Below are 23,750 nucleotides of genomic sequence, written 5' to 3'. Positions count from 1 at the left end.
TCTGTCACTGTGTAAAACCAGTATGTGTACTGAATGCAGTACGCTTACGTGGCTCGGAACAAAGAGCACTGACTGCCTTTGGCAGTTGATGGCAGGGATCAAGCAGAGGCTTCACTGGATTTCAGGCCTCTCCAGTGATCCTTGGCAAGGTCCAGAGAGAGGCACTCTGAAGCACAACTAGATATTATTACCTTCTGAAAATTGTGATGATCTGTGACCCAAGGGTAATTGATGTAGTTGAATGGTCAGAACTGTGAACAGGGGAAACAAAGGTGTATCCTCATCTCTGTCTTCTAGGTCTTTTCTACTTGATATAAGCATGTGGAGTTAGACCCGCGTTGTTCTCATCAACATTCCAGATTCTCATGAGCTGCTCTGCTGCTACCCAGAGGTCTCAGTGTAAGGGCAATATAGAAGAGAAGCCAACACCCCAGAGATCTGGATGATGAGCTGCCCCAATTGAGTAGTTGTCTGAGATGACCTTTCTTCTTGGATATGATCTCTTTTACTTTGAACTGCCAGCTCATGGTGGCTTTACTCCAGTCTAACCTACTGAAAGGAAGAGGTACCTTCCTCCTCCTATATCAATGCCAGAGAACACCATCTACAAATTCTTAGATACAGCTGTTGTATTACTGTGTAAGAAAATAGGACATGCATAAGTTTAGTACACTGCAATTTTGATAGCCTTATGCAGAGGCTGTTGTGTCCAACCTCTAGTTTTTTAATAATTCCTTCACAAAATTATCAACAAGCTTTAGCTGGGACTTAAAATAAGAAAATATGTATGTTGTTTCCATAAAAGCTCCAGCAAACCTTTTTTTTGGCAGGAACAAACATGAATGCTCTATGAATAGATGTAAGCCTCCTTACTTTGAAGGTGATATCACTTGTTCCCTGATAAGACTGTACTGGAAAGGAGCACTGGACTAAACGCTTCACTCTGGAAATTTTATATTTCAAATACAGGTTCATACTGACAATTAATTTGATAGAAGATACGAGATCACACAGGCTTCAAGAACGCTATAGACAGGCAACTCCTTCCTCTGCTGCTCACCTCTGTGTTCTTTGGCTACACAATATGCGATACTCAGAACACTCAACCAGAAGCAATTGGGACAGATTCCAGAACTGTACCCAGAGAGTAAAAGATTCTGTGCCAAAACTACTTCTCGGGCATCTCCTTTATTAAATCTAGTATTAAACTGCACTCCTGCTGGAGACTGAAGCGCTCGCTGCAGGCATATTCACGGTACAGGTGCTACTTTCCAAGCACCGCAGGGTTTTTCTGGGTTGTGTAGCTGCCTCGCCTCGTGCTAAGGGCAGCTCGGGCCTCTCTCCTCTGTGAAGGAGCGATCCGCTTTCGTCTGGAGCGCTGAGGTGGAGGCAGCGGTCCCACGTCTGTGGGAGAGAGAGAGCTGGCAGCAGCTGTGGGGTGGACAGGATAGCAAGCAAAGATTAGATTCCCTTGCGCTCGATTGCTGTGCTCTCGTCAGTTGTTGCTGCCAAACACAGAGGGTGGCTGGGGCAGGGATGTGCCCAGAGGGTCTCCTGCGTGGAGGAAAGACCCATGTGCACCCTTTCAGTGGTGCTTCCAGCACTGACGCTCGCACACTGCGGGGAACCAGTGCAAGACATGCAGGAATGAACAGAATTGCATTCGGTCAAATGGGCTGCGTTCCCTGACGTTACCTGCTGCCAACTAGAGAAGAGATGCTGAGTCAGGCTTTTTGTAATGCCGGTGATGGAGTTCAGAAGCTACACACCGCCTAGCAGCGACCTGGTGGTGGACAGGAGGAGGGAGGGCCAGAACGGTTCTGGTGCTGTCTAGTGCTCTCTGTCACTGGAGCTGTCTCTCTCCCTGCACACCCCCAACATCAGGGCAAGTGCTGTGCTCAGCTGTTGCAGAGGGGTTGAGCGGACTGCTAAGCAGCCAGATTTCATCTGCCTACACATCACCACAGAGCTTACTGCTGCTTGTGTCCTTGGCCTTTATGGGGAGTTCACAGGACTGTTCCTGGGTGGAGGTCCCATTGCCAGTTATGTGAAGAGGGGGTGCTGTTTCCATTTTGAAGATACATTTGGTATCTTCTAAAGGCTGTTTTTGTTTTAGAGCCCGGAGATCCCTTGACATTCACCAATGTGAAAGGTTCTTGCCTGGAGCGGAAATGGAACATAATTTCAGTCTGGTTTTGCCGAGTGTGCTTCGGCGTCTTTGTGAAGGGTGGCTTCTCCAACTTGTAATGCCTAGCTGTCTGTCTGCTTGCACTTGAAGTGATGAGGCCTGGGCCAGGTGGACCTCCAGAGCTGGCTGCTTCCGCTGCTGCCCAGCCAGACCTGGAGCACGATGGTTCATTTGCACTTGCAGGTCTCAAAGCGGGGGTTACAAATCAAGATTCTCTTGGCTAACTCTATGGCTGTTCTTCACTGGTAGCCAGCATCTCCAGGAACAAAAATGGCAACAGCATCCTCAGACACCAAGTCATGTTTTAATGAGAGCCACAATGTAGGAGTTTAGATAACCACTCTCAGCCTTGGCACAGAGCATCTATCACAAGAAAAAAAAACAACAGTGTTTACCAATGTTCAGTACAACCACGTGCCTCCTGTGTCATGGCTGTGAATTAAAGAATGTTTGTTCCATCAGCTCCCTGAACTGCTCCTCTTCAGACTTGTGCTCCAGGCCCCTCACCAGCTCCGTCACCCTCCTCTGCGCTCTCTCTACTACTTCAATGTTCTTTATAGGATGAGGGGCCCAAAACTGAACACAGTGTTCAAGGTGGGGCCTCACCAGTGCCAAGTACAGCGGCACAATCACTTTTCTAGTCCTGCTAGCCACACTATTCCTGATACCAGTCAGGGTGCTGTTGGCCACCTGGCCACCTGGGCACACTGCTGGCTCATGTTCAGCCGGCTGTCAATCAACACCCCCAAGACATTTTCCACCAGGCAGTTTCCAGCCACTCTTCCCTGAGCCTGTAGAGCTGCCTGGGGTTGTTGTGACCCAAGTGCAGGACCTGGCACTTGGCCTTGTTGATCCTCATGCAGTTGGGCCTCAGCCCAACAGTCCAGCCGGTCCAGATCCCTCTGTAGAGCCTTCCTACCCTTCAGCAAACCAACACTCCCACCCAACCTGATGTCATCTGCAGACTTACTATGGGTGCACTCAAGCCCCTTGTCCAGATGATTGATAAAAGACATTAAACAGAACTGGCCCCAATACTGAGCCCTGGGGAACACCACTCGTGACCAGCTGCCAACTGGATTTGACTCCATTCACCACAACTCTTCGGGCCCGGCCCTCCAGCCAGTTCATTATCCATTGCGGAGTACACCCATCCAGGCCATGAGCTGCCAGCTTCTGCAGGAGATTGCTGTGGGATACGCTGTCAAAGGCCTTACTGAAGTCAAAGTACACAACATCCACAGCCTTTCCTTCATCTACTAGGTGGGTCACCTCGTCGTAGAAGGAGTTCAGGTTGATCAAACAGGACCTGCCTTTCATAAACACACGTTGACTGGGCCAGACCGCACGGTCCTCTTGTACGTGCCGGAAGGAGAAGAGAGGAGGCCTTGTCCTTTCCTACCCAACCTGTGCTGCACTGCCGACTCCTGCACGCTGTGCCCACCCTTGAGAGCACACAGAGGACACTTGGGTACCCACCACCTCGCATTTCTAGGTCTTACAAGTTCAGGCTTCAAATTTTGAGATGTTTCCTGCTAAGGCTGGTGCTGGGAAGCAGCCTGGGAATTGCCAGGATGATTGTTTTGGGTACAGTTGAAAGTCATCAGCCCAGCAAGTTGGGGTATATCTTTTCCACAGCTGTGACGTATTCCGTGTGAAACCTGTGGGGTTCATTATTCTATTATTATTTCTGTGGGGCTTATTATTCTTCTGGCAACTGAGAGGGAGAGAGGGAACAGATCCTTGCTTGGCTAGGAGGTTAAAACAGCTGCAAGACTAAAGGTTCTCCCTTCAGGTGGAGTTTGCAAAGGATGTACAAAAGCAGGTACATTGAGGTGGGGGGACAATGGCAGCATTTAAATGGCACTTGAGGTTGCTCATGCAAATCCCACAGTCAATGCTGGGTTATGCCAGGGAAGGCCCACGTCAGTGGGAGAGATCAGAGTTGTGCGTGTCAGCTGGGAAATGCCCAGCAGGGGTTTCCTCCCAGAGCCCTGCTGAGCTTTGAACCCCACCCTCCGCTCCCAAACAGACCAGGGCCCACACACCAGAGTCAATGATGGCTCTTGCTTCCAACCGAATTTCAGCGTGGAGTCCAGGAAGGGGAGCGCTTTGCTGCACGTGGTGTCCCCAGCTGCCAGCAGGACCACGACCGTGACCACGCTCAGCCCACAGAGGATCTCAGAGCCCCTGGAGACTTCCCCTTTGCTGAAGAGCCAAAACCAGGTCTGGCCCTTTCCTTTCCTTAGGTTTCTGAGTCACTTGAATCCATTTCATTTCCCTAACACCGCTCTCTCACCACCCTCACAAGAGAAAAGTGTTTTCCTTTGGCTGAGGTGCCATTCCCCCGTTCCAGCTTGGTCCCAAGCACTGCAATGGGGCAGCAAAACGAAGACACGGACTAGACAACACAGTTTATTAAACCACGTAGTATTATCTGGCTGGGATGCAGGAAGACAGTCCAGTTATTTTCCCCACAATCGCAGAAAGCAAACCCTTGCCCCACTGCGTGACTTCCCTACTGCTGCACGCGTTCTTCCAGCTGTGGGACAGCCGCGGTTCCAGGAGATTTGACCAGAGTCTCTCTCTGCAGGTTCTTGGAAGCTGTTAGCTCCCTCTCCTGATTCTTTACGGCACTCTCCAGGGACTCGGCATAACACTCGGTCCGGATAAGCCGCTCTTTCAATTCCTGCAGCTGTCAAACCAAAGCAAGAATCCCCAGTAGTCAGCTTAGGCTTGATAAAAAGGAGTGGACCCCCAACTAAGGCTCCGTTCCTCACTCTGCTTTGCAACAGAAAAGGCCTGGGCCCCCACCAAGAGACAAGAGACAAGCTTTCTCCCTACCTGAGCTTTAGAACTGTCCAGTTCCTTCTGCAGCTGCAGTTTCTGTTCCTGCAGGTCCCTGCTGTGGCGCTTCTCAGCTTCAAGCGAAGCTTCTGCCAGGGAGCACTTTCTGAGAGCGCTGGCAAGCTCCTGCTGCAGCCACCTGACCCATTCCTAAAGAAATGGTGTTCCGTGAGCATGGAGAAGCCAGTAAGAAGATGGCAACAGGACACATGGGATCATATCATTAGATTGATCTTCAGCATGGCCAGCAGGTGGAGGGAGGTGATTCTCCTCTTCTTCTCTGCTCTGCTCTTGTGAGGCCCACCTGGACTACTGCCTCCAGCTCTTGGGTCCCCAGCAGAAGGAAGACACGGGCCTGTTTGAGTGGGTCCAGAGGAGGGCCACAGAAATGACCAGAGGGTTGGAACAAGGGTGGTGGGACACTGGAGCAGGCTGCCCAGAGAAGTTGTGGGTGCCCCATCCCTGGAATTGTTCAAAGTCAGGCTGGACAGCGTGTTGAGCAAGCTGATCTAGTGGAAGATGACCCTGCCCACAGCAGGGAGTTGGACTAAATGATCTTTAGAGGACCTGTCCAGCCCAAACCGTTCTATGCTTCTACGACTCAGTGAATTCCAAGACGAGAGATTTTGGCCACCACCAGCAGGCACCTGCTGGCACCTTTCTCAGCTGAGCCCATCCAAACGACCGGCAGCTCAGCATGATACTTTCTCTTTCCTGATACGCAGAAAAGGCTTCCGTATTTTCCTCTTCGGAACAGAGGCTGAGCATCTGTGCCACTAGCTTTTTTCTAACCGACTGTTTTCCCTCTTCATGCAGCACTTCTGCTTCACAACGGGAACAAAATGAGGTCTGAAATAGACTTCAGGTCCCAATTCAAAAACTGCCTCTCAGCAGCACTCCAAAAGGAACCTCAGTAGCACAAACAGGTCTCCTTAAACTGACGGGCTTGATTTACAGATATGTGCATCAGGCCCTAAGAGTCACCTGAGCGTCGCCTTGACCATCGGTTTGTGTTGAAGCCTCCTTCTTGAGCGGAAGCTCTTCTCTCTCCAGTGCAAAATCCTGAGTGAGCAAGAACACAGACCGAGAGACAGTGAGGAGAGGAATCCGCAGCAACACTGCAGCATCACACGGCCTTTCAGCAGCTGGGCTTAAGAAGCGTAACAATTCCGTTAGCTCGGGAAGACAAAGTACCTCATCCAAAGAAGAGAAGTCAAAATCTTCTTCTTCTTCTTGTGCTGCTCCTGCTGCTGGCAACACACCTACAAAGAGGTAAGAAGCGCCACGCTGCCGTGAGTGCTTATTTCACTCTGCTTTTCCCCATCCGCTTCACTCCAGAGAAGCTTACAAAGGGAACCTTTTAAGTCCGTCAGGAAATTACCATTGCGACGCTCCTCTGCAACAGGATGCGCCCACGCTCCTTGTTGTTTTGCACCTGGAAGCAGGACGGCATCCAGCAGTTCCATTGGACCTTCAGAATCCGTCTGTGTAAATGAAAAGACATGAGTTAGAAGTGGCACAGACTCCTCCTGGACCCGTCTACACGCACAAAGCTCCCGCTTCAGCCAACATGCATAATGTGGTATCAGGTGATGGAAAGATCAAAAATGCCAGACACAGCCAGCATGTTAGGCATCTGTGTCGGTCTCTTTTGCCAAATATGCAGTAATAGGACAAGAAGGAAGAGCCTTACGTTGTTCCAGGAAAGGTTTAGATGGGATATTAGAAAAATCTTTTCACTGAAACGGTTATCAAGCAGTGGAACAGTCTGGCCAGGGATGTGGCTGTGTCACCATTCCTGGTGGTATTTAGGGGACGTGTACATGTGGTCCTTAAGGACCTGGTTTAATTGTGGACTTGGCAGTGCCAGGTGTGCAGTTGGACTCGATGAGTTTAAGGGTCTATTTCGACCTAAGTGATGCTGGGATTCCCAGCCTGAGTCGGAAGCAGCAGCAGAAGGAAAAGAGCCCAAAAGTAAACACGCCCAGTCGGACCCCACCTTCAGAGAAGGTACCTCAAAATCAGAGAGGGAATCAAAGTCTTCCTCTTGCTCTGCTCCAGCTTCTGGCAAGACACCTTCAAAGGAAATAAGAGGCACAATGCAGCTGTGAGTGCTTCTTTTACTGTGCCCTCTCCCATCCCGCGGGCCCTGCATTTAACAAAGGGCTCTCATTCTCCTTCAGGCCACAGCGATTTGTCCTCATCACCTCCTCCACGGTGGGGGATCCTACCTGCTCCACTCTGCGCAGGTGCTCCCACGGGAGGGGCAGCAGTCGTCCCGGAGGAAGAGATCTCACCTACTGCTGCACCTCCTACAGAGCATTCTCCTGTGCTTTTACTTCTGCCGTATTCCTGCAGTGTCTTAGAAAAACTGCATACAAAAAGGAAGGAAATGAAATTGCTGATCGTACCCCCACACTTGCATACGCTCTCTACTGGAAGCGCAACAGCCATTCAGGAGCCATCGTTCACATATTCAGAGCCAGGTGCAAATGGCAACACACACACACATACACACACACACAGAGAACTGACTGCAGTCCTATTGCAGACTGAAGTACTCACTACAGGCATGTTCACAGTACAGGTGCCTGTTCTTGTTGATGGGGTAACTCACCCCTGCTGGCTACAGTCTCATGTTATAAAACCCCCTGTCCATTTTGGGGGCCAGTGAGACTCACATCTAACTACAAGGCTTCTACCTCAGCGGGATGCTATGCTAATGCTGCAGCCACTCTTCACGCCAAGCTGGGGTAACGTGTCCTGAAACTCCTTCTGGACTTCGAAGGGTTTCAGAAATTCCCGTCCCTATTCTGAGGCCCTGAGAGTGTAGAGCGCTCCTAAGTGGGATGTCAAGAGGCCAACAAAGATTGTGGTTGCATTCCAGGCACTGCAGGGGTTAACTACGTTGCACAGGTGCCATCTTCTAACAGCCCTGGCAGATGGTCAGTTTGGGCTCTGGAGAGAGACCACTTTCAGGGTTGTTTCATAAGCACAAGTACAAACAAAACAAAAAACCCCCAAAGAAAGAAGAAAATAGTAAAAACGTGCCCCAGGCCAAGGCTGCTATGCAAAATGGTGCATTAGCACAAGACTGATACTGTGCCAGAAGCCTGCAGGGAAGGAACCAAGCTCTTGTTTTGCTAGGGCAATCCCCAAAAATGCTTTGTTCCTAAAGGGGTTTTACTCCACAGTTTACCATCACTAGGAGAAAGGGCTATTTCCTTCAGCCTAGCTGTTAAGGACATGTAGCTGACAATGCAGCTGCTCTTAACAAAGATATAAAACACTTACCCAGGAGTAAAGGCATCAAGATAACCCATATCTGTGAAGCCATTCTCGTCTGGATGAGAAAGAACAGCACCGTGCTGAAGCAGAAGCCGTGCTACATTTGTATTCCCAGCATAACCAGCAATCTTAAGAGGGGTCCTAAAGCGTCCAAGAAGTGATAGGAAATGCATCAGCTTCTACAGACATTGCCTTGCCATTACTTGAGTCGTTCTTTGCTCCTCAAACAATTCATTTCCCCTCCTACTGGCAGAGCGAAATTACAGCAAAACACCTGGATGCGTCGGAAAATTGAGGGTGGTGGGACCTCAGGAGGTCTCCTGGCCAAGAGTCTCTCTCCCCAAAGCAGACTCAGGAGGTCTGTGTGTGTCTGTGTTTCTGTGTGCACGTGTGTGTGTGCACGCTCGCACACGTGTGTGTGTGTTGGCACCACAGCCAACGCTTGCTTGCAGTCCTCAGCGCAGAGATCATCCCCCGAGGTAAGAGAGCAGCCGAGCACGGGTCTGCTCTCACAAGTGGCACGGAAGGAGCTCCTTCTGGGCAGCTCCTGGTTCTTTTTCAAAGCTCATTCCTATGGCTCCCATCCAGCCCATCTGAACAACGCTCAGCAGTCCCACGCACGCTTTTGACAAAACTTCACCTTTGATGAATATCTCGAGCATTCACGTCGGCTCCGTTTTGAAGGAGGAACTCGACCATCTCTTCACGGCGCTCGACGATCGCGACGGCAAGTGGAGTGTATCCTAACTGAAAGGAGAAATCGTCTCCCTTAGAAGAACACAGGAAAGTCAAGCGAGTTTGGGGAAGAAACGCTTACCCAAAGCCCAAGCTTACGTCATTCCGAACATTAATCTGGGCATTGTGCTCGAGCAAGAGCTCCACCATCGCTTTGCTGGGCATGAGGGCAGCCAGGTGAAGGGCAGTGTTGCCGCCGGCACCTTTCTGGTTGATGTTGGCACCGTGCTCCAGCAGAGCAGTCACGCAGTCCTTGTGCTGGTGCTGTACTGCCTGGAAACAAGCCACAAGGGAGGAGCAACTTCCAACGTGTACGTTTCTCTCTGTCAGAACTTCTGCAACTTTGCAACACGGGAAAGTACGAGCGTCTTCAAAGATTAGGCAACGTATGCCCCTTCCCCGCTGATTGCAACATACCTGTTTCTACGCAGGCCTGCGTAAAGAATCACGCAAGGCAGGTATCGCTCTGTGCATAATTGACAAGCCCCATGTACAACAGCGTAACATATTCCACGTACCAGCATCAGTGGTGTTTTCTTAAACATGCCACGAGGGTTCAGTTTGCACCTCTTTCCTGCCAGAAAGCGAACGACATCTGCATGGCCGTTCGCACAAGCAAGATGCAGAGGCGTCCTAAAAATGAAATACATGCAGTTAACACAGACAAGACGGCTGAAGACATCGTTTCAGGCTGTGGTGCCTACCACCTAGGGGCATAAGGCTCAACTGCCAAAAAAGCAGCCAAAAGCAAGCTTTCTGGTGCCAGAGCCGGTGGCAGCAGTTGCCCACCCAAAGCCTGGGGCTGGCTAGGCACCATCCTCAGCACATCTGTTTGAGCCAGGAGGCATCTCCTCAGCTGTGACAATGAACCTGCACAAACAGACTCCTGTGCCCAGGCACTGGTCCCTGCCTCCAGCCAGGCCTGCCCGGCCACCCAGCACAGCAAAGGATACGGCGTCTTGGCAGCCTGGAGCCTCTGGCGGTGCAAGCCGTCTCTGCTTGCACGAAGGCCCGCGGAGCTCCACAGAAGGGTCACTACAGGGAGCAGGCTGGCAGAGCAGGGCAGAGTGGCGCATCCGCTGGCTCCTGTCCCAGCTGGGGCGGGCCTCCGGTAAGGGCAGCGCTGTGGAGCCGGCCTGTCCCTGGGGTGCTTGCGATGGTGCTGGGCTTCGCCGGCTCTTCCAGCCAGAGCACACGGATCTTCGCTATGGGCACTGCCCGCCTCTTACTGCTTGTTGGCATCCCGTGAGTTGATGCGGAATCTCTTCCACCACCAGCTTCCTTGCAGCCGCGCCAGGTCTCCGCGGGCGGCCGCGCTGTGCAGCCCGCCCCGGCCCTTCTCCCGGAGCTCCGAGGCCCCGGCGGCGCTGGGCGCGGAAGCGCTGTCGGACGGCGGCCGCTCCCGCACCCTCCTGAGCAGCGCCATGAAGCTCTGCATGCTTCGCGGCGACTGGGCACAGCCCGCTCCGGGGTGAGCAGCTGCAGGAGGCGCCTGGCGGACTCTGTTGAGCCCCAGAGAGCAAAGGGACTGAGCGTGGAGAGGTCTAAAAGAGTCCAGAACCAAGTCCCTGGTGGACAAGGGTGGAGGGCACGGAGAGGGCAAGAGCAGCCCAGAACCGAGCCCCAGGTGAGCAAGGGTAGAGGGCACGGAGAGGGCGAGAATAGCCCAGAACCGAGCCCCTGGCGGACAAGGGTATAGGGCACGGAGAGGGCGAGAAGAGCCCAGAACCGAGCCCCGAGCGAGCAAGGGTAGAGGGCGTTGAGAAGGCGAGAAGGGCCGAGAAGAGGCGAGTCCCGAGCTGGGTCGCAGCTCCCGACGCTCCGAGCCACACACGCACTGCCGGTCACACTGCGGCGGCGACAGCACTGAGAGCCGGCGCCTGCAGGGGGCGGTGTAAGAGCGGCAGCTCGGGGCGTCACAGCGGGAGGGCCGGGGGCGTCACAGCGGGCGGGGTGACGCCGGCCCGGGGCGAGCGGGCTGCGGCTCCGGCGCTGGGGCTCCCGCGGGCCCGGGCGGCCGGGAAATGCGTCTGCGAATGTGCCATTTGCACAGCTGCGGTTCGGGAGCGCAATTCGCTGCCGTGTGCGGGCTGTTGAAGGATGCGTCCGTCTGTGCCGGACCCAATTAATATACTGTCTATAAAGACGCTACTCCGGCTCCCCCACTGAAGTAACTTTAGAATAAAGTGATGAAGCAAGTATTTCATTTTCTTTACACTCATCTGATAGCTTAGCAAAGACCCAAATGTTAGAGACACTTAACAACTTAATTTATCTTTTTCTGTTGCAAACAATAGATGCCTTATTGACTTGATATCTTCACAGCACCACCTTCAGAAACTGTGACAAACAAACAAAAAGTCTCACTAGAAATTGAATAAATTTATACTATCTGTTATAGAGACCTAAGAGTAAAGTGTCTGGTCTAGAAACTAGGGGTGTTTTCAAAACTTGAAGTTAAAGATTTAATGTATACTTAAAATACTCAATGTGCCATCCTATACACGGACTTTTTGCGAATTCCTTTACTACTTCCGAAAAGAAGTCAAAGGGACAAACACTAATGTCACCCCTGCCTACAAGTGTAACAATGTCCATTTTGTTCACTTAACACAAATCTTTCATCAAGATTAAAATAAAGCATTTACTAACAAAACTATTCTATAGATGTATAACTTATTCACACAAGTTTAAGGTACATGTAACCTCTCTGTCCAGGGAAGTATTTGATATAATCAGGTCTTCTTTGCCAAAACAGTCAGTTATTCTCTTCACTGAAGACACCAAAACGTCTTCTAGAAATGGAACATCAATTAACTGCAGTAGTCGTAGCGGAATTTGCTGTTTCCAGACATCTTCTATTACTGATGCCACAAACAAACAAAGAAAAACATCATCAGAAGTAAGATACTATGTAAAACACTAACCTTTGTTTATACTCACTTGAGAATGTTTTAAACATTCAAAGGAAACAAGGTAACAGCATAGTGTGAAGTCTCTGTGTTGGGGAAGAAGGGATCAAAATAAAAATGCTAAGAAAGAAGAAAACATCTGGCTTGCCCATCGTATTAGAATTAGTAGTAACCTACTCTAATTTGTATTACACACAAGAAAAGACAAACAAATAGCAAAGGAATCATATAATACAGATGCATTTAATCTTAAAAACTATTTTCTCCTGAAGTGGTGTTTGCCTTAATAGAATAGCACTATCTTGCAAAAACATAATCCTGTTTTGTTTCTTTCAGTTTACTCATTACAAACATTTACCCATTTAGTACTCATTCAGCTATTAAATTTAGGACTCTGAGGGGCAGTGTTTAACAGAAACAAGGTACTCAGCCCAAGCAGATACACTGAAGAATGATGAAGTTTTAAAAAGAAAAATTCAGTCCTCACCTCTTTTTGAAAGCGGATGAGTTGGTTCATTAGCCATGAGCTTTGGAGGTAAAAAGATGCGTGAACATGTATTGATTGAAGAGGCTCCTCTAACCTCTTTTTATTGGCTGCTTCTAATGCTAAGGGGTTTGAAAGTGGGAGGCACTCAGGCAGGGTGGGTGGTGGACACACAGGTGCCAGCACTGATCTTGACCTCATACAGCTCATGGTCACAGGAGAATTGCCCTTTTAGTAGGAATGGTGATGTTTGGTGGTCTCAGATTTCCAGAGGTGTAACCTGTTCTCAGGTGAAGTCTTGTGTTCCCTCTCTAGTCTGTCTAGTCTGTCACTGTGTAAAACCAGTATGTGTACTGAATGCAGTACGCTTACGTGGCTCGGAACAAAGAGCACTGACTGCCTTTGGCAGTTGATGGCAGGGATCAAGCAGAGGCTTCACTGGATTTCAGGCCTCTCCAGTGATCCTTGGCAAGGTCCAGAGAGAGGCACTCTGAAGCACAACTAGATATTATTACCTTCTGAAAATTGTGATGATCTGTGACCCAAGGGTAATTGATGTAGTTGAATGGTCAGAACTGTGAACAGGGGAAACAAAGGTGTATCCTCATCTCTGTCTTCTAGGTCTTTTCTACTTGATATAAGCATGTGGAGTTAGACCCGCGTTGTTCTCATCAACATTCCAGATTCTCATGAGCTGCTCTGCTGCTACCCAGAGGTCTCAGTGTAAGGGCAATATAGAAGAGAAGCCAACACCCCAGAGATCTGGGTGATGAGCTGCCCCAATTGAGTAGTTGTCTGAGATGACCTTTCTTCTTGGATATGATCTCTTTTACTTTGAACTGCCAGCTCATGGTGGCTTTCCTCCAGTCTAACCTACTGAAAGGAAGAGGTACCTTCCTCCTCCTATATTAATGCCAGAGAACACCATCTACAAATTCTTAGATACAGCTGTTGTATTACTGTGTAAGAAAATAGGACATGCATAAGTTTAGTACACTGCAATTTTGATAGCCTTATGCAGAGGCTGTTGTGTCCAACCTCTAGTTTTTTAAATAATTCCTTCACAAAATTATCAACAAGCTTTAGCTGTGACTTAAAATAAGAAAATATGTATGTTGTTTCCATAAAAGCTCCAGCAAACCTTTTTTTTGGTAGGAACAAACATGAATGCTCTATGAATAGATGTAAGCCTCCTTACTTTGAAGGTGATATCACTTGTTCCCTGATAAGACTGTACTGGAAAGGAGCACTGGACTAAACGCTTCACTCTGGAAATTTTATACTTCAAATACAGGTTCATACTGACAATTAATTTGATAGAAGATACGAGATCACACAGGCTTCAAGAACGCTATAGACAGGCAACTCCTTCCTCTGCTGCTCACCTCTGTGTTCTTTGGCTACACAATATGCGATACTCAGAACACTCAACCAGAAGCAATTGGGACAGATTCCAGAACCGTACCCAGAGAGTAAAAGATTCTGTGCCAAAACTACTTCTCGGGCATCTCCTTTATTAAATCTAGTATTAAACTGCACTCCTGCTGGAGACTGAAGCGCTCGCTGCAGGCATATTCACGGTACAGGTGCTACTTTCCAAGCACCGCAGGGTTTTTCTGGGTTGTGTAGCTGCCTCGCCTCGTGCTAAGGGCAGCTCGGGCCTCTCTCCTCTGTGAAGGAGCGATCCGCTTTCGTCTGGAGCGCTGAGGTGGAGGCAGCGGTCCCACGTCTGTGGGAGAGAGAGAGCTGGCAGCAGCTGTGGGGTGGACAGGATAGCAAGCAAAGAAAAGATTCCCTTGCGCTCGATTGCTGTGCTCTCGTCAGTTGTTGCTGCCAAACACGGAGGGTGGCTGGGGCAGGGATGTGCCCAGAGGGTCTCCTGCGTGGAGGAAAGACCCATGTGCACCCTTTCAGTGGTGCTTCCAGCACTGACGCTCGCACACTGCGGGGAACCAGTGCAAGACATGCAGGAATGAACAGGATTGCATTCGGTCAAATGGGCTGCGTTACCTGACGCTACCTGCTGCCAACTAGAGAAGAGATGCTGAGTCAGGCTTTTTGTAATGCCGGTGCTGGAGTTCAGAAGCTACACACCGCCTAGCAGCGACCTGGTGGTGGACAGGAGGAGGGAGGGCCAGAATGGCTCTGGTGCTGTCTAGTGCTCTCTGTCACTGGAGCTGTCTCTCTCCCTGCACACCCCCAACATCAGGGCAAGTGCTGTGCTCAGCTGTTGCAGAGGGGTTGAGCGGACTGCTAAGCAGCCAGATTTCATCTGCCTACACATCACCACAGAGCTTACTGCTGCTTGTGTCCTTGGCCTTTATGGGGAGTTCACAGGACTCGTCCTGGGTGGAGGTCCCATTGCCAGTTATGTGAAGAGGGGGTGCTGTTTCCATTTTGAAGATACATTTGGTATCTTCTAAAGGCTGTTTTTGTTTTAGAGCCCGGAGATCCCTTGACATTCACCAATGTGAAAGGTTCTTGCCTGGAGCGGAAATGGAACATAATTTCAGTCTGGTTTTGCCGAGTGTGCTTCGGCGTCTTTGTGAAGGGTGGCTTCTCCAACTTGTAATGCCTAGCTGTCTGTCTGCTTGCACTTGAAGTGATGAGGCCTGGGCCAGGTGGACCTCCAGAGCTGGCTGCTTCCGCTGCTGCCCAGCCAGACCTGGAGCACGATGGTTCATTTGCACTTGCAGGTCTCAAAGCGGGGGTTACAAATCAAGATTCTCTCGGCTAACTCTATGGCTGTTCTTCACTGGTAGCCAGCATCTCCGGGAACAAAAATGGCAACAGCATCCTCAGACACCAAGTCATGTTTTAATGAGAGCCACAATGTAGGAGTTTAGATAACCACTCTCAGCCTTGGCACAGAGCATCTATCACAAGAAAAAAAAACAACAGTGTTTACCAATGTTCAGTACAACCACGTGCCTCCTGTGTCATGGCTGTGAATTAAAGAATGTTTGTTCCATCAGCTCCCTGAACTGCTCCTCTTCAGACTTGTGCTCCAGGCCCCGCACCAGCTCCGTCACCCTACTCTGCGCTCTCTCTAGTACTTCAATGTTCTTTATAGGATGAGGGGCCCAAAACTGAACACAGTGTTCACGGTGGGGCCTCACCAGTGCCAAGTACAGCGGCACAATCACTTTTCTAGTCCTGCTGGCCACACTATTCCTGATACCAGTCAGGGTGCTGTTGGCCACCTGGCCACCTGGGCACACTGCTGGCTCATGTTCAGCCGGCTGTCAATCAACACCCCCAAGACATTTTCCACCAGGCAGTTTCCAGCCACTCTTCCCTGAGCCTGTAGAGCTGCCTGGGGTTGTTGTGACCCAAGTGCAGGACCTGGCACTTGGCCTTGTTGATCCTCATGCAGTTGGGCCTCAGCCCAACAGTCCAGCCGGTCCAGATCCCTCTGTAGAGCCTTCCTACCCTTCAGCAAACCAACACTCCCACCCAACCTGATGTCATCTGCAGACTTACTATGGGTGCACTCAAGCCCCTTGTCCAGATGATTGATAAAAGACATTAAACAGAACTGGCCCCAATACTGAGCCCTGGGGAACACCACTCGTGACCAGCTGCCAACTGGATTTGACTCCATTCACCACAACTCTTCGGGCCCGGCCCTCCAGCCAGTTCATTATCCATTGCGGAGTACACCCATCCAGGCCATGAGCTGCCAGCTTCTGCAGGAGATTGCTGTGGGATACGCTGTCAAAGGCCTTACTGAAGTCGAAGTACACAACATCCACAGCCTTTCCTTCATCTACTAGGTGGGTCACCTCGTCGTAGAAGGAGTTCAGGTTGATCAAACAGGACCTGCCTTTCATAAACACACGTTGACTGGGCCAGCCCGCACGATTCTCTTGTACGTGCCGGAAGGAGAAGGGAGGAGACCTTGTCCTTTCCTACCCAACCTGTGCTGCACTGCCGACTCCTGCACGCTGTGCCCACCCTTGAGAGCACACAGAGGACACTTGGGTACCCACCACCTCGCATTTCTAGGTCTTACAAGTTCAGGCTTCAAATTTTGAGATGTTTCCTGCTAAGGCTGGTGCTGGGAAGCAGCCTGGGAATTGCCAGGATGATTGTTTTGGGTACAGTTGAAAGTCATCAGCCCAGCAAGTTGGGGTATATCTTTTCCACAGCTGTGATGTATTCCGTGTGAAACCTGTGGGGTTCATTATTCTATTATTATTTCCGTGGGGCTTATTATTCTTCTGGCAACTGAGAGGGAGAGAGGGAACAGATCCTTGCTTGGCTAGGAGGTTAAAACAGCTGCAAGACTAAAGGTTCTCCCTTCAGGTGGAGTTTGCAAAGGATGTACAAAAGCAGGTACATTGAGGTGGGGGGACAATGGCAGCATTTAAATGGCACTTGAGGTTGCTCATGCAAATCCCACAGTCAATGCTGGGTTATGCCAGGGAAGGCCCACATCAGCAGGAGAGATCAGAGTTGCGCATGTCAGCTGGGAAATGTCCAGCAGGGGTTTCCTCCCAGAGCCCTGCTGAACTTTGAACCCCACCCTCCGCTCCCAAACAGACCAGGGCCCACACACCAGAGTCAATGATGGCTCTTGCTTCCAACCGAATTTCAGCGTGGAGTCCAGGAAGGGGAGCGCTTTGCTGCACGTGGTGTCCCCAGCTGCCAGCAGGACCACGACCGTGACCACGCTCAGCCCACAGAGGATCTCAGAGCCCCTGGAGACTTCCCCTTTGCTGAAGAGCCAAAACCAGGTCTGGCCCTTTCCTTTCCTTAGGTTTCTGAGTCACTTGAATCCATTTCATTTCCCTGACACCGCTCTCTCACCACCCTCACAAGAGAAAAGTGTTTTCCTTTGGCTGAGGTGCCATTCCCCTGTTCCAGCTTGGTCCCAAGCACTGCAATGGGGCAGCAAAACGAAGACACGGACTAGACAACACAGTTTATTAAACCACATAGTATTATCTGGCTGGGATGCAGGAAGACAGTCCAGTTGTTTTGCCACAATCGCAGAAAGCAAAGCCTTGCCCCACTGCGTGACTTCCCTACTGCTGCACACGTTCTTCCAGCTGAGGGACAGCCGCGGTTCCAGGAGATTTGACCAGAGTCTCTCTCTGCAGGTTCGTGGAAGCTGTTAGCTCCCTCTCCTGATTCTTTACGGCACTCTCCAGGGACTCGGCATAACACTCGGTCCGGATAAGCCGCTCTTTCAATTCCTGCAGCTGTCAAACCAAAGCAAGAATCCCCAGTAGTCAGCTTAGGCTTGCTAAAAAGGAGTGGACCCCCAACTAAGGCTCCGTTCCTCACTCTGCTTTGCAACAGAAAAGGCCTGGGCCCCCACCAAGAGACAAGAGACAAGCTTTCTCCCTACCTGAGCTTTAGAACTGTCCAGTTCCTTCTGCAGCTGCAGTTTCTGTTCCTGCAGGTCCCTGCTGTGGCGCTTCTCAGCTTCAAGCGAAGCTTCTGCCAGGGAGCACTTTCTGAGAGCGCTGGCAAGCTCCTGCTGCAGCCACCTGACCCATTCCTAAAGAAATGGTGTTCCGTGAGCATGCAGAAGCCAGTAAGAAGATGGCAACAGGACACATGGGATCATATCATTAGATTGATCTTCAGCATGGCCAGCAGGTGGAGGGAGGTGATTCTCCTCTTCTTCTCTGCTCTGCTCTTGTGAGCCCCACCTGGTCTACTACCTCCAGCTCTTGGGTCCCCAGCAGAAGGAAGACACGGGCCTGTTTGAGTGGGTCCAGAGAAGGGCCACAGAAATGACCAGAGGGTTGGAACAAGGGTGGTGGGACACTGGAGCAGGCTGCCCAGAGAAGTTGTGGGTGCCCCATCCCTGGAATTGTTCAAAGTCAGGCTGGACAGCGTGTTGAGCAAGCTGATCTAGTGGAAGATGACCCTGCCCACAGCAGGGAGTTGGACTAAATGATCTTTAGAGGACCTGTCCAGCCCAAACCATTCTATGCTTCTACGACTCAGTGAATTCCAAGACGAGAGATTTTGGCCACCACCAGCAGGCACCTGCTGGCACCTTTCTCAGCTGAGCACATCCAAACGACCGGCAGCTCAGCACGATACTTTCTCTTTCCTGATACGCAGAAAAGGCTTCCGTATTTTCCTCCTCGGAACAGAGGCTGAGCGTCTGTGCCACTAGCTTTTTTCTAACCGTTTTCCCTCTTCATGCAGCACTTCTGCTTCACAACGGGAACAAAATGAGGTCTGAAATAGACTTCAGGTCCCAATTCAAAAACTGCCTCTCAGCAGCACTCCAAAAGGAACCTCAGTAGCACAAACAGGTCTCCTTAAACTGACAGGCTTAATTTACAGATATGTGCATCAGGCCCTAAGAGTCACCTGAGCGTCGCTTTGACCATCCGTTTGTGTTGAAGCCTCCTTCTTGAGCGGAAGCTCTTCTCTCTCCAGTGCAAAATCCTGAGCGAGCAAGAACACAGACCGAGAGACAGTGAGGAGAGGAATCCGCAGCAACACTGCAGCATCACACAGCCTTTCAGCAGCTGGGCTTAAGAAGCGTAACAATTCCGTTAGCTCAGGAAGACAAAGTACCTCATCCAAAGAAGAGAAGTCAAAATCTTCTTCTTGTGCTGCTCCTGCTGCTGGCAACACACCTACAAAGAGATAAGAAGCGCCACGCTGCCGTGAGTGCTTATTTCACTCTGCTTTTCCTCACCCGCTTCACTCCAGAGAAGCTTACAAAGGGAACCTTTTAAGTCCGTCAGGAAATTACCATTGCGACGTTCCTCTGCAACAGGATGCGCCCACGCTCCTTGTTGTTTTGCACCTGGAAGCAGGGCGGCATCCAGCAGTTCCATTGGACCTTCGGAAGCCGTCTGTGTAAATGAAAAGACGTGAGTTAGAAGTGGCACAGACTCCTTCTGGACCCGTCTACACGCACAAAGCTCCCGCTTCAGCCAAGATGCATAATGTGGTATCAGGTGATGGAAAGATCAAAAATGCCAGACACAGCCAGCGTGTTAGGCATCTGTGTCGGTATCTTTTGCCAAACATGCAGTAATAGGACAAGAAGAAAGAGCCTTACGTTGTTCCAGGAAAGGTTTAGATGGGATATCAGTAAAAATTTCTTCACTGTGTTATCAAGCACTGCAGCAGGCTGCCCAGGGAAGTGGTTGAGTCACCTTTCAACCATACGCTTGGACTCGATGATTTATGGATCTATTCCGACCTAAGTGATGCTAGGATTGTACCTCAGAATCAAAAGGGGACTCATCGTCGTCGTCTTGTGCTGCTCCTGCTGCTGGCAACACACCTACAAAGAGGTAAGAAGCGCCACGCTGCTGTGAGTGCTTATTTCACTCTGCTTTTCCCCATCCGCTTCACTCCAGAGAAGCTTACAAAGGGAACCATTTAAGTCCCTCAGGAGATTACCATTGCGGCGCTCCTCTGCAACAGCATGCGCACACGCTTCTTGTTGTTTTGCACCTGGAAGCAGGACGGCATCCAGAAGTTCCATTGCACCTTCGGAAGCCGTCTGTGTAAATGAAAAGACATGAGTTAGAAGTGGCACAGACTCCTCCTGGACCCGTCTACACGCACAAAGCTCCCGCTTCAGCCAACATGCGTAATGTGGTATCAGGTGATGGAAAGATCAAAAATGCCAAACACAGCCAGCGTGTTAGGCATCTGTGTCGGTCTCTTTTGCCAAATATGCAGTAATAGGACAAGAAGGAAGAGCCTTACGTTGTTCCAGGAAAGGTTTAGATGGGATATTAGAAAAATCTTTTCACTGAAACGGTTATCAAGCACTGGAACAGTCTGGCCAGGGATGTGGCTGTGTCACCATTCCTGGTGGTATTTAGGGGACGTGTACATGTGGTCCTTAAGGACCTGGTTTAATTGTGGACTTGGCAGTGCCAGGTGTGCAGTTGGACTCGATGAGTTTAAGGGTCTGTTTCGACCTAAGTGATGCTGGGATTCCAAGCCTGAGTCGGAAGCCGCAGCAGAAGGAAAAGAGCCCAAAAGTAAACACGCCCAGTCGGACCCCACCTTCAGAGAAGGTACCTCAAAATCAGAGAGGGAATCAAAGTCTTCCTCTTGCTCTGCTCCAGCTTCTGGCAAGACACCTTCAAAGGAAATAAGAGGCACAATGCAGCTGTGAGTGCTTCTTTTACTGTGCCCTCTCCCATCCCGCGGGCCCTGCATTTAACAAAGGGCTCTCATTCTCCTTCAGGCCACAGCGATTTGTCCTCATCACCTCCTCCACGGTGGGGGATCCTACCTGCTCCACTCTGCGCAGGTGCTCCCACGGGAGGGGCAGCAGTCGTCCCGGAGGAAGAGATCTCACCTACTGCTGCACCTCCTACAGAGCATTCTCCTGTCCTTTTACTTCTGCCGTATTCCTGCAGTGTCTTAGAAAAACTGCATACAAAAAGGAAGGAAATGAAATTGCTGATCGTACCCCCACACTTGCCTACGCTCTCTACTGGAAGCGCAACAGCCATTCAGGAGCCATCGTTCACATATTCAGAGCCAGGTGCAAATGGCAACACACACACACACACACACATACACACACACACACAGAGAACTGACTGCAGTCCTGTTGCAGACTGAAGTACTCACTACAGGCATGTTCACAGTACAGGTGCCTGTTCTTGTTGATGGGGTAACTCACCCCTGCTGGCTACAGTCTCATGTTATAAACCCCCCTGTCCATTTTGGGGTTCAGTGAGACTGACATCTAGCTACAAGGCTTCTACCTCAGCGGGATGCTATGCTAATGCTGCAGCCACTCTTCACGCCAAGCTGGGGTAACGTGTCCTGAAACTCCTTCTGGACTTCGAAGGGTTTCAGAAATTCCCGTCCCTATTCTGAGGCCCTGAGAGTGTAGAGCGCTCCTAAGTGGGATGTCAAGAGGTCAACAAAGATTGTGGTTGCATTCCAAGCACTGCAGGGGTTAACTACGTTGCACAGGTGCCATCTTCTAACAGCCCTGGCAGAGGGTCAGTTTGGGCTCTGGAGAGAGACCACTTTCAGGGTTGCTTCATAAGCACAAGTACAAACAAAACAAAAAAACCCCAAAGAAAGAAGAAAATAGTAAAAACGTGCCCCAGGCCAAGGCTGCTATGCAAAATGGTGCATTAGCACAAGACTGATACTGTGCCAGAAGCCTGCAGGGAAGGAACCAAGCTCTTGTTTTGCTAGGGCAATCCCCAAAAATGCTTTGTTCCTAAAGGGTTTTTTACTCCACAGTTTACCATCACTAGGAGAAAGGGCTATTTCCTTCAGCCTAGCTGTTAAGGACATGTAGCTGACAATGCAGCTGCTCTTAACAAAGATATAAAACACTTACCCAGGAGTAAAGGCATCAAGATAACCCACATCTGTGAAGCCGTTCTCGTCTGGATGAGAAAGAACAGCACCGTGCTGAAGCAGAAGCCGTGCTACATTTGTATTCCCGGCATAACCAGCAATCATAAGAGGGGTCCTAAAGCGTCCAAGAAGTGATAGGAAATGCATCAGCTTCTGCAGACATTGCCTTGCCATTACTTGAGTCGTTCTTTGCTCCTCAAACAATTCATTTCCCCTCCTACTGGCAGAGCGAAATTACAGCAAAACACCTGGATGCGTTGGAAAATTGAGGGTGGTGGGACCTCAGGAGGTCTCCTGGCCAAGAATCTCTCTCCCCAGAGCAGACTCAGGAGGTCTGTGTGTGTCTGTGTTTCTGTGTGCACGTGTGTGCACGCTCACACGTGTCTGTGTGTGTTGGCACCACAGCCAACGCTTGCTTGCAGTCCTCAGCGCAGAGATCATCCCCCGAGGTAAGAGAGCAGCCGAGCGCGGGTCTGCTCTCACAAGTGGCACAGAAGGAGCTCCTTCTGGGCAGCTCCTGGTTCTTTTTCAAAGCTCATTCCTATGGCTCCCATCCAGCCCATCTGAACAACGCTCAGCAGTCCCACGCACGCTTTTGACAAAACTTCACCTTTGATAAATATCTCGAGCGTTCACGTCGGCTCCGTTTTGAAGGAGGAACTCGACCATCTCTTCACGGCGCTCGACGATCGCGACGGCAAGTGGAGTGTATCCTAACTGAAAGGAGAAATCGTCTCCCTTAGAAGAACACAGGAAAGTCAAGCGAGTTTGGGGAAGAGAAGCTTACCCAAAGCCCAAGCTTACGTCATTCCGAACATTAATCCGGGCATTGTGCTCGAGCAAGAGCTCCACCATCGCTTTGCTGGGCATGAGGGCAGCCAGGTGAAGGGCAGTGTTGCCGCCGGCACCTTTCTGGTTGATGTTGGCACCGTGCTCCAGCAGAGCAGTCACGCAGTCCTTGTGCTGGTGCTCTACTGCCTGGAAACAAGCCACAAGGGAGGAGCAACTTCCAACGTGTACGTTTCTCTCTGTCAGAACTTCTGCAACTTTGCAACACGGGAAAGTACGAGCGTCTTCAAAGATTAGGTGACGTATGCCCCTTCCCCGCTGACTGCAACATACCTGTCTCTATGCAGGCCTGCGTAAAGAATCACGCAAGGCAGGTATCGCTCTGTGCATAATTGACAAGCCCCATGTACAACAGCGTAACATATTCCACGTACCAGCATCAGTGGTGTTTTCTTAAACATGCCACGAGGGTTCAGTTTGCACCTCTTTCCTGCCAGAAAGCGAACGACATCTGCATGGCCGTTCGCACAAGCAAGATGCAGAGGCGTCCTAAAAATGAAATACATGCAGTTAACACAGACAAGACGGCTGAAGACATTGTTTCAGGCTGTGGTGCCTACCACCTAGGGGCATAAGGCTCAACTGCCAAAAAAGCAGCCAAAAGCAAGCTTTCTGGTGCCAGAGCCGGTGGCAGCAGTTGCCCACCCAAAGCCTGGGGCTGGCTAGGCACCATCCTCAGCACATCTGTTTGAGCCAGGAGGCATCTCCTCAGCTGTGACAATGAACCTGCACAAATGGACTCCTGTGCCCAGGCGCTGGTCCCTGCCTCCAGCCAGGCCTGCCCGGCCACCCAGCACAGCAAAGGATACGGCGTCTTGGCAGCCTGGAGCCTCTGGCGGTGCAAGCCGTCTCTGCTTGCAGGAAGGCCCGCGGAGCTCCACAGAAGGGTCACTACAGGGAGCAGGCTGGCAGAGCAGGGCAGAGTGGCGCATCCGCTGGCTCCTGTCCCAGCTGGGGCGGGCCTCCGGTAAGGGCAGCGCTGTGGAGCCGGCCTGTCCCTGGGGTGCTTGCGATGGTGCTGGGCTTCGCCGGCTCTTCCAGCCAGAGCACACGGATCTTCGCTATGGGCACTGCCCGCCTCTTACTGCTTGTTGGCATCCCGTGAGTTGATGCA

General features: G+C 50.8%; 1 protein-coding gene and 1 long non-coding RNA gene across 3 annotated transcripts; both read right to left on the bottom strand.

Annotated features, from left to right (window-relative positions):
- Positions 1-5,873: 5,873 nt before the first annotated feature.
- Positions 5,874-9,708, bottom strand: LOC309453022 (uncharacterized protein; the record flags this gene model as incomplete). Of its 2 annotated transcripts, XM_082076106.1 has the most annotated exons (9): positions 5,874-6,097; positions 6,230-6,297; positions 6,417-6,519; positions 7,050-7,111; positions 7,267-7,406; positions 8,330-8,464; positions 8,964-9,070; positions 9,158-9,331; positions 9,577-9,708. In XM_082076106.1, 9 exons carry the CDS (start codon positions 9,706-9,708, stop codon positions 6,002-6,004), a joined length of 1,017 nt encoding a protein of 338 aa, XP_081932232.1. In that variant the 3' UTR covers positions 5,874-6,001. The 2 variants fall into 2 exon arrangements, with proteins under 2 accessions (XP_081932232.1, XP_081932231.1); XM_082076105.1 differs by having other exon boundaries at positions 5,874-6,297.
- Positions 9,709-11,337: 1,629 nt separating this feature from the next.
- LOC309453025 lies at positions 11,338-12,510 on the bottom strand. The gene is made up of 3 exons (XR_014186677.1): positions 12,458-12,510; positions 12,002-12,056; positions 11,338-11,398 (listed from the first exon to the last, which is right to left on the bottom strand). It is a non-coding gene; the product is annotated as an uncharacterized lncRNA (long non-coding RNA).
- Positions 12,511-23,750: the final 11,240 nt, after the last annotated feature.

This window comes from Streptopelia decaocto, assembly GCF_964273445.1.
Source record: "Streptopelia decaocto genome assembly, chromosome: 1".
Taxonomy (NCBI): Eukaryota; Metazoa; Chordata; class Aves; order Columbiformes; family Columbidae; genus Streptopelia; species Streptopelia decaocto.
Note: the sequence above shows the minus strand (reverse complement) of the source record. Positions and strands in the feature narration are given on the sequence as shown.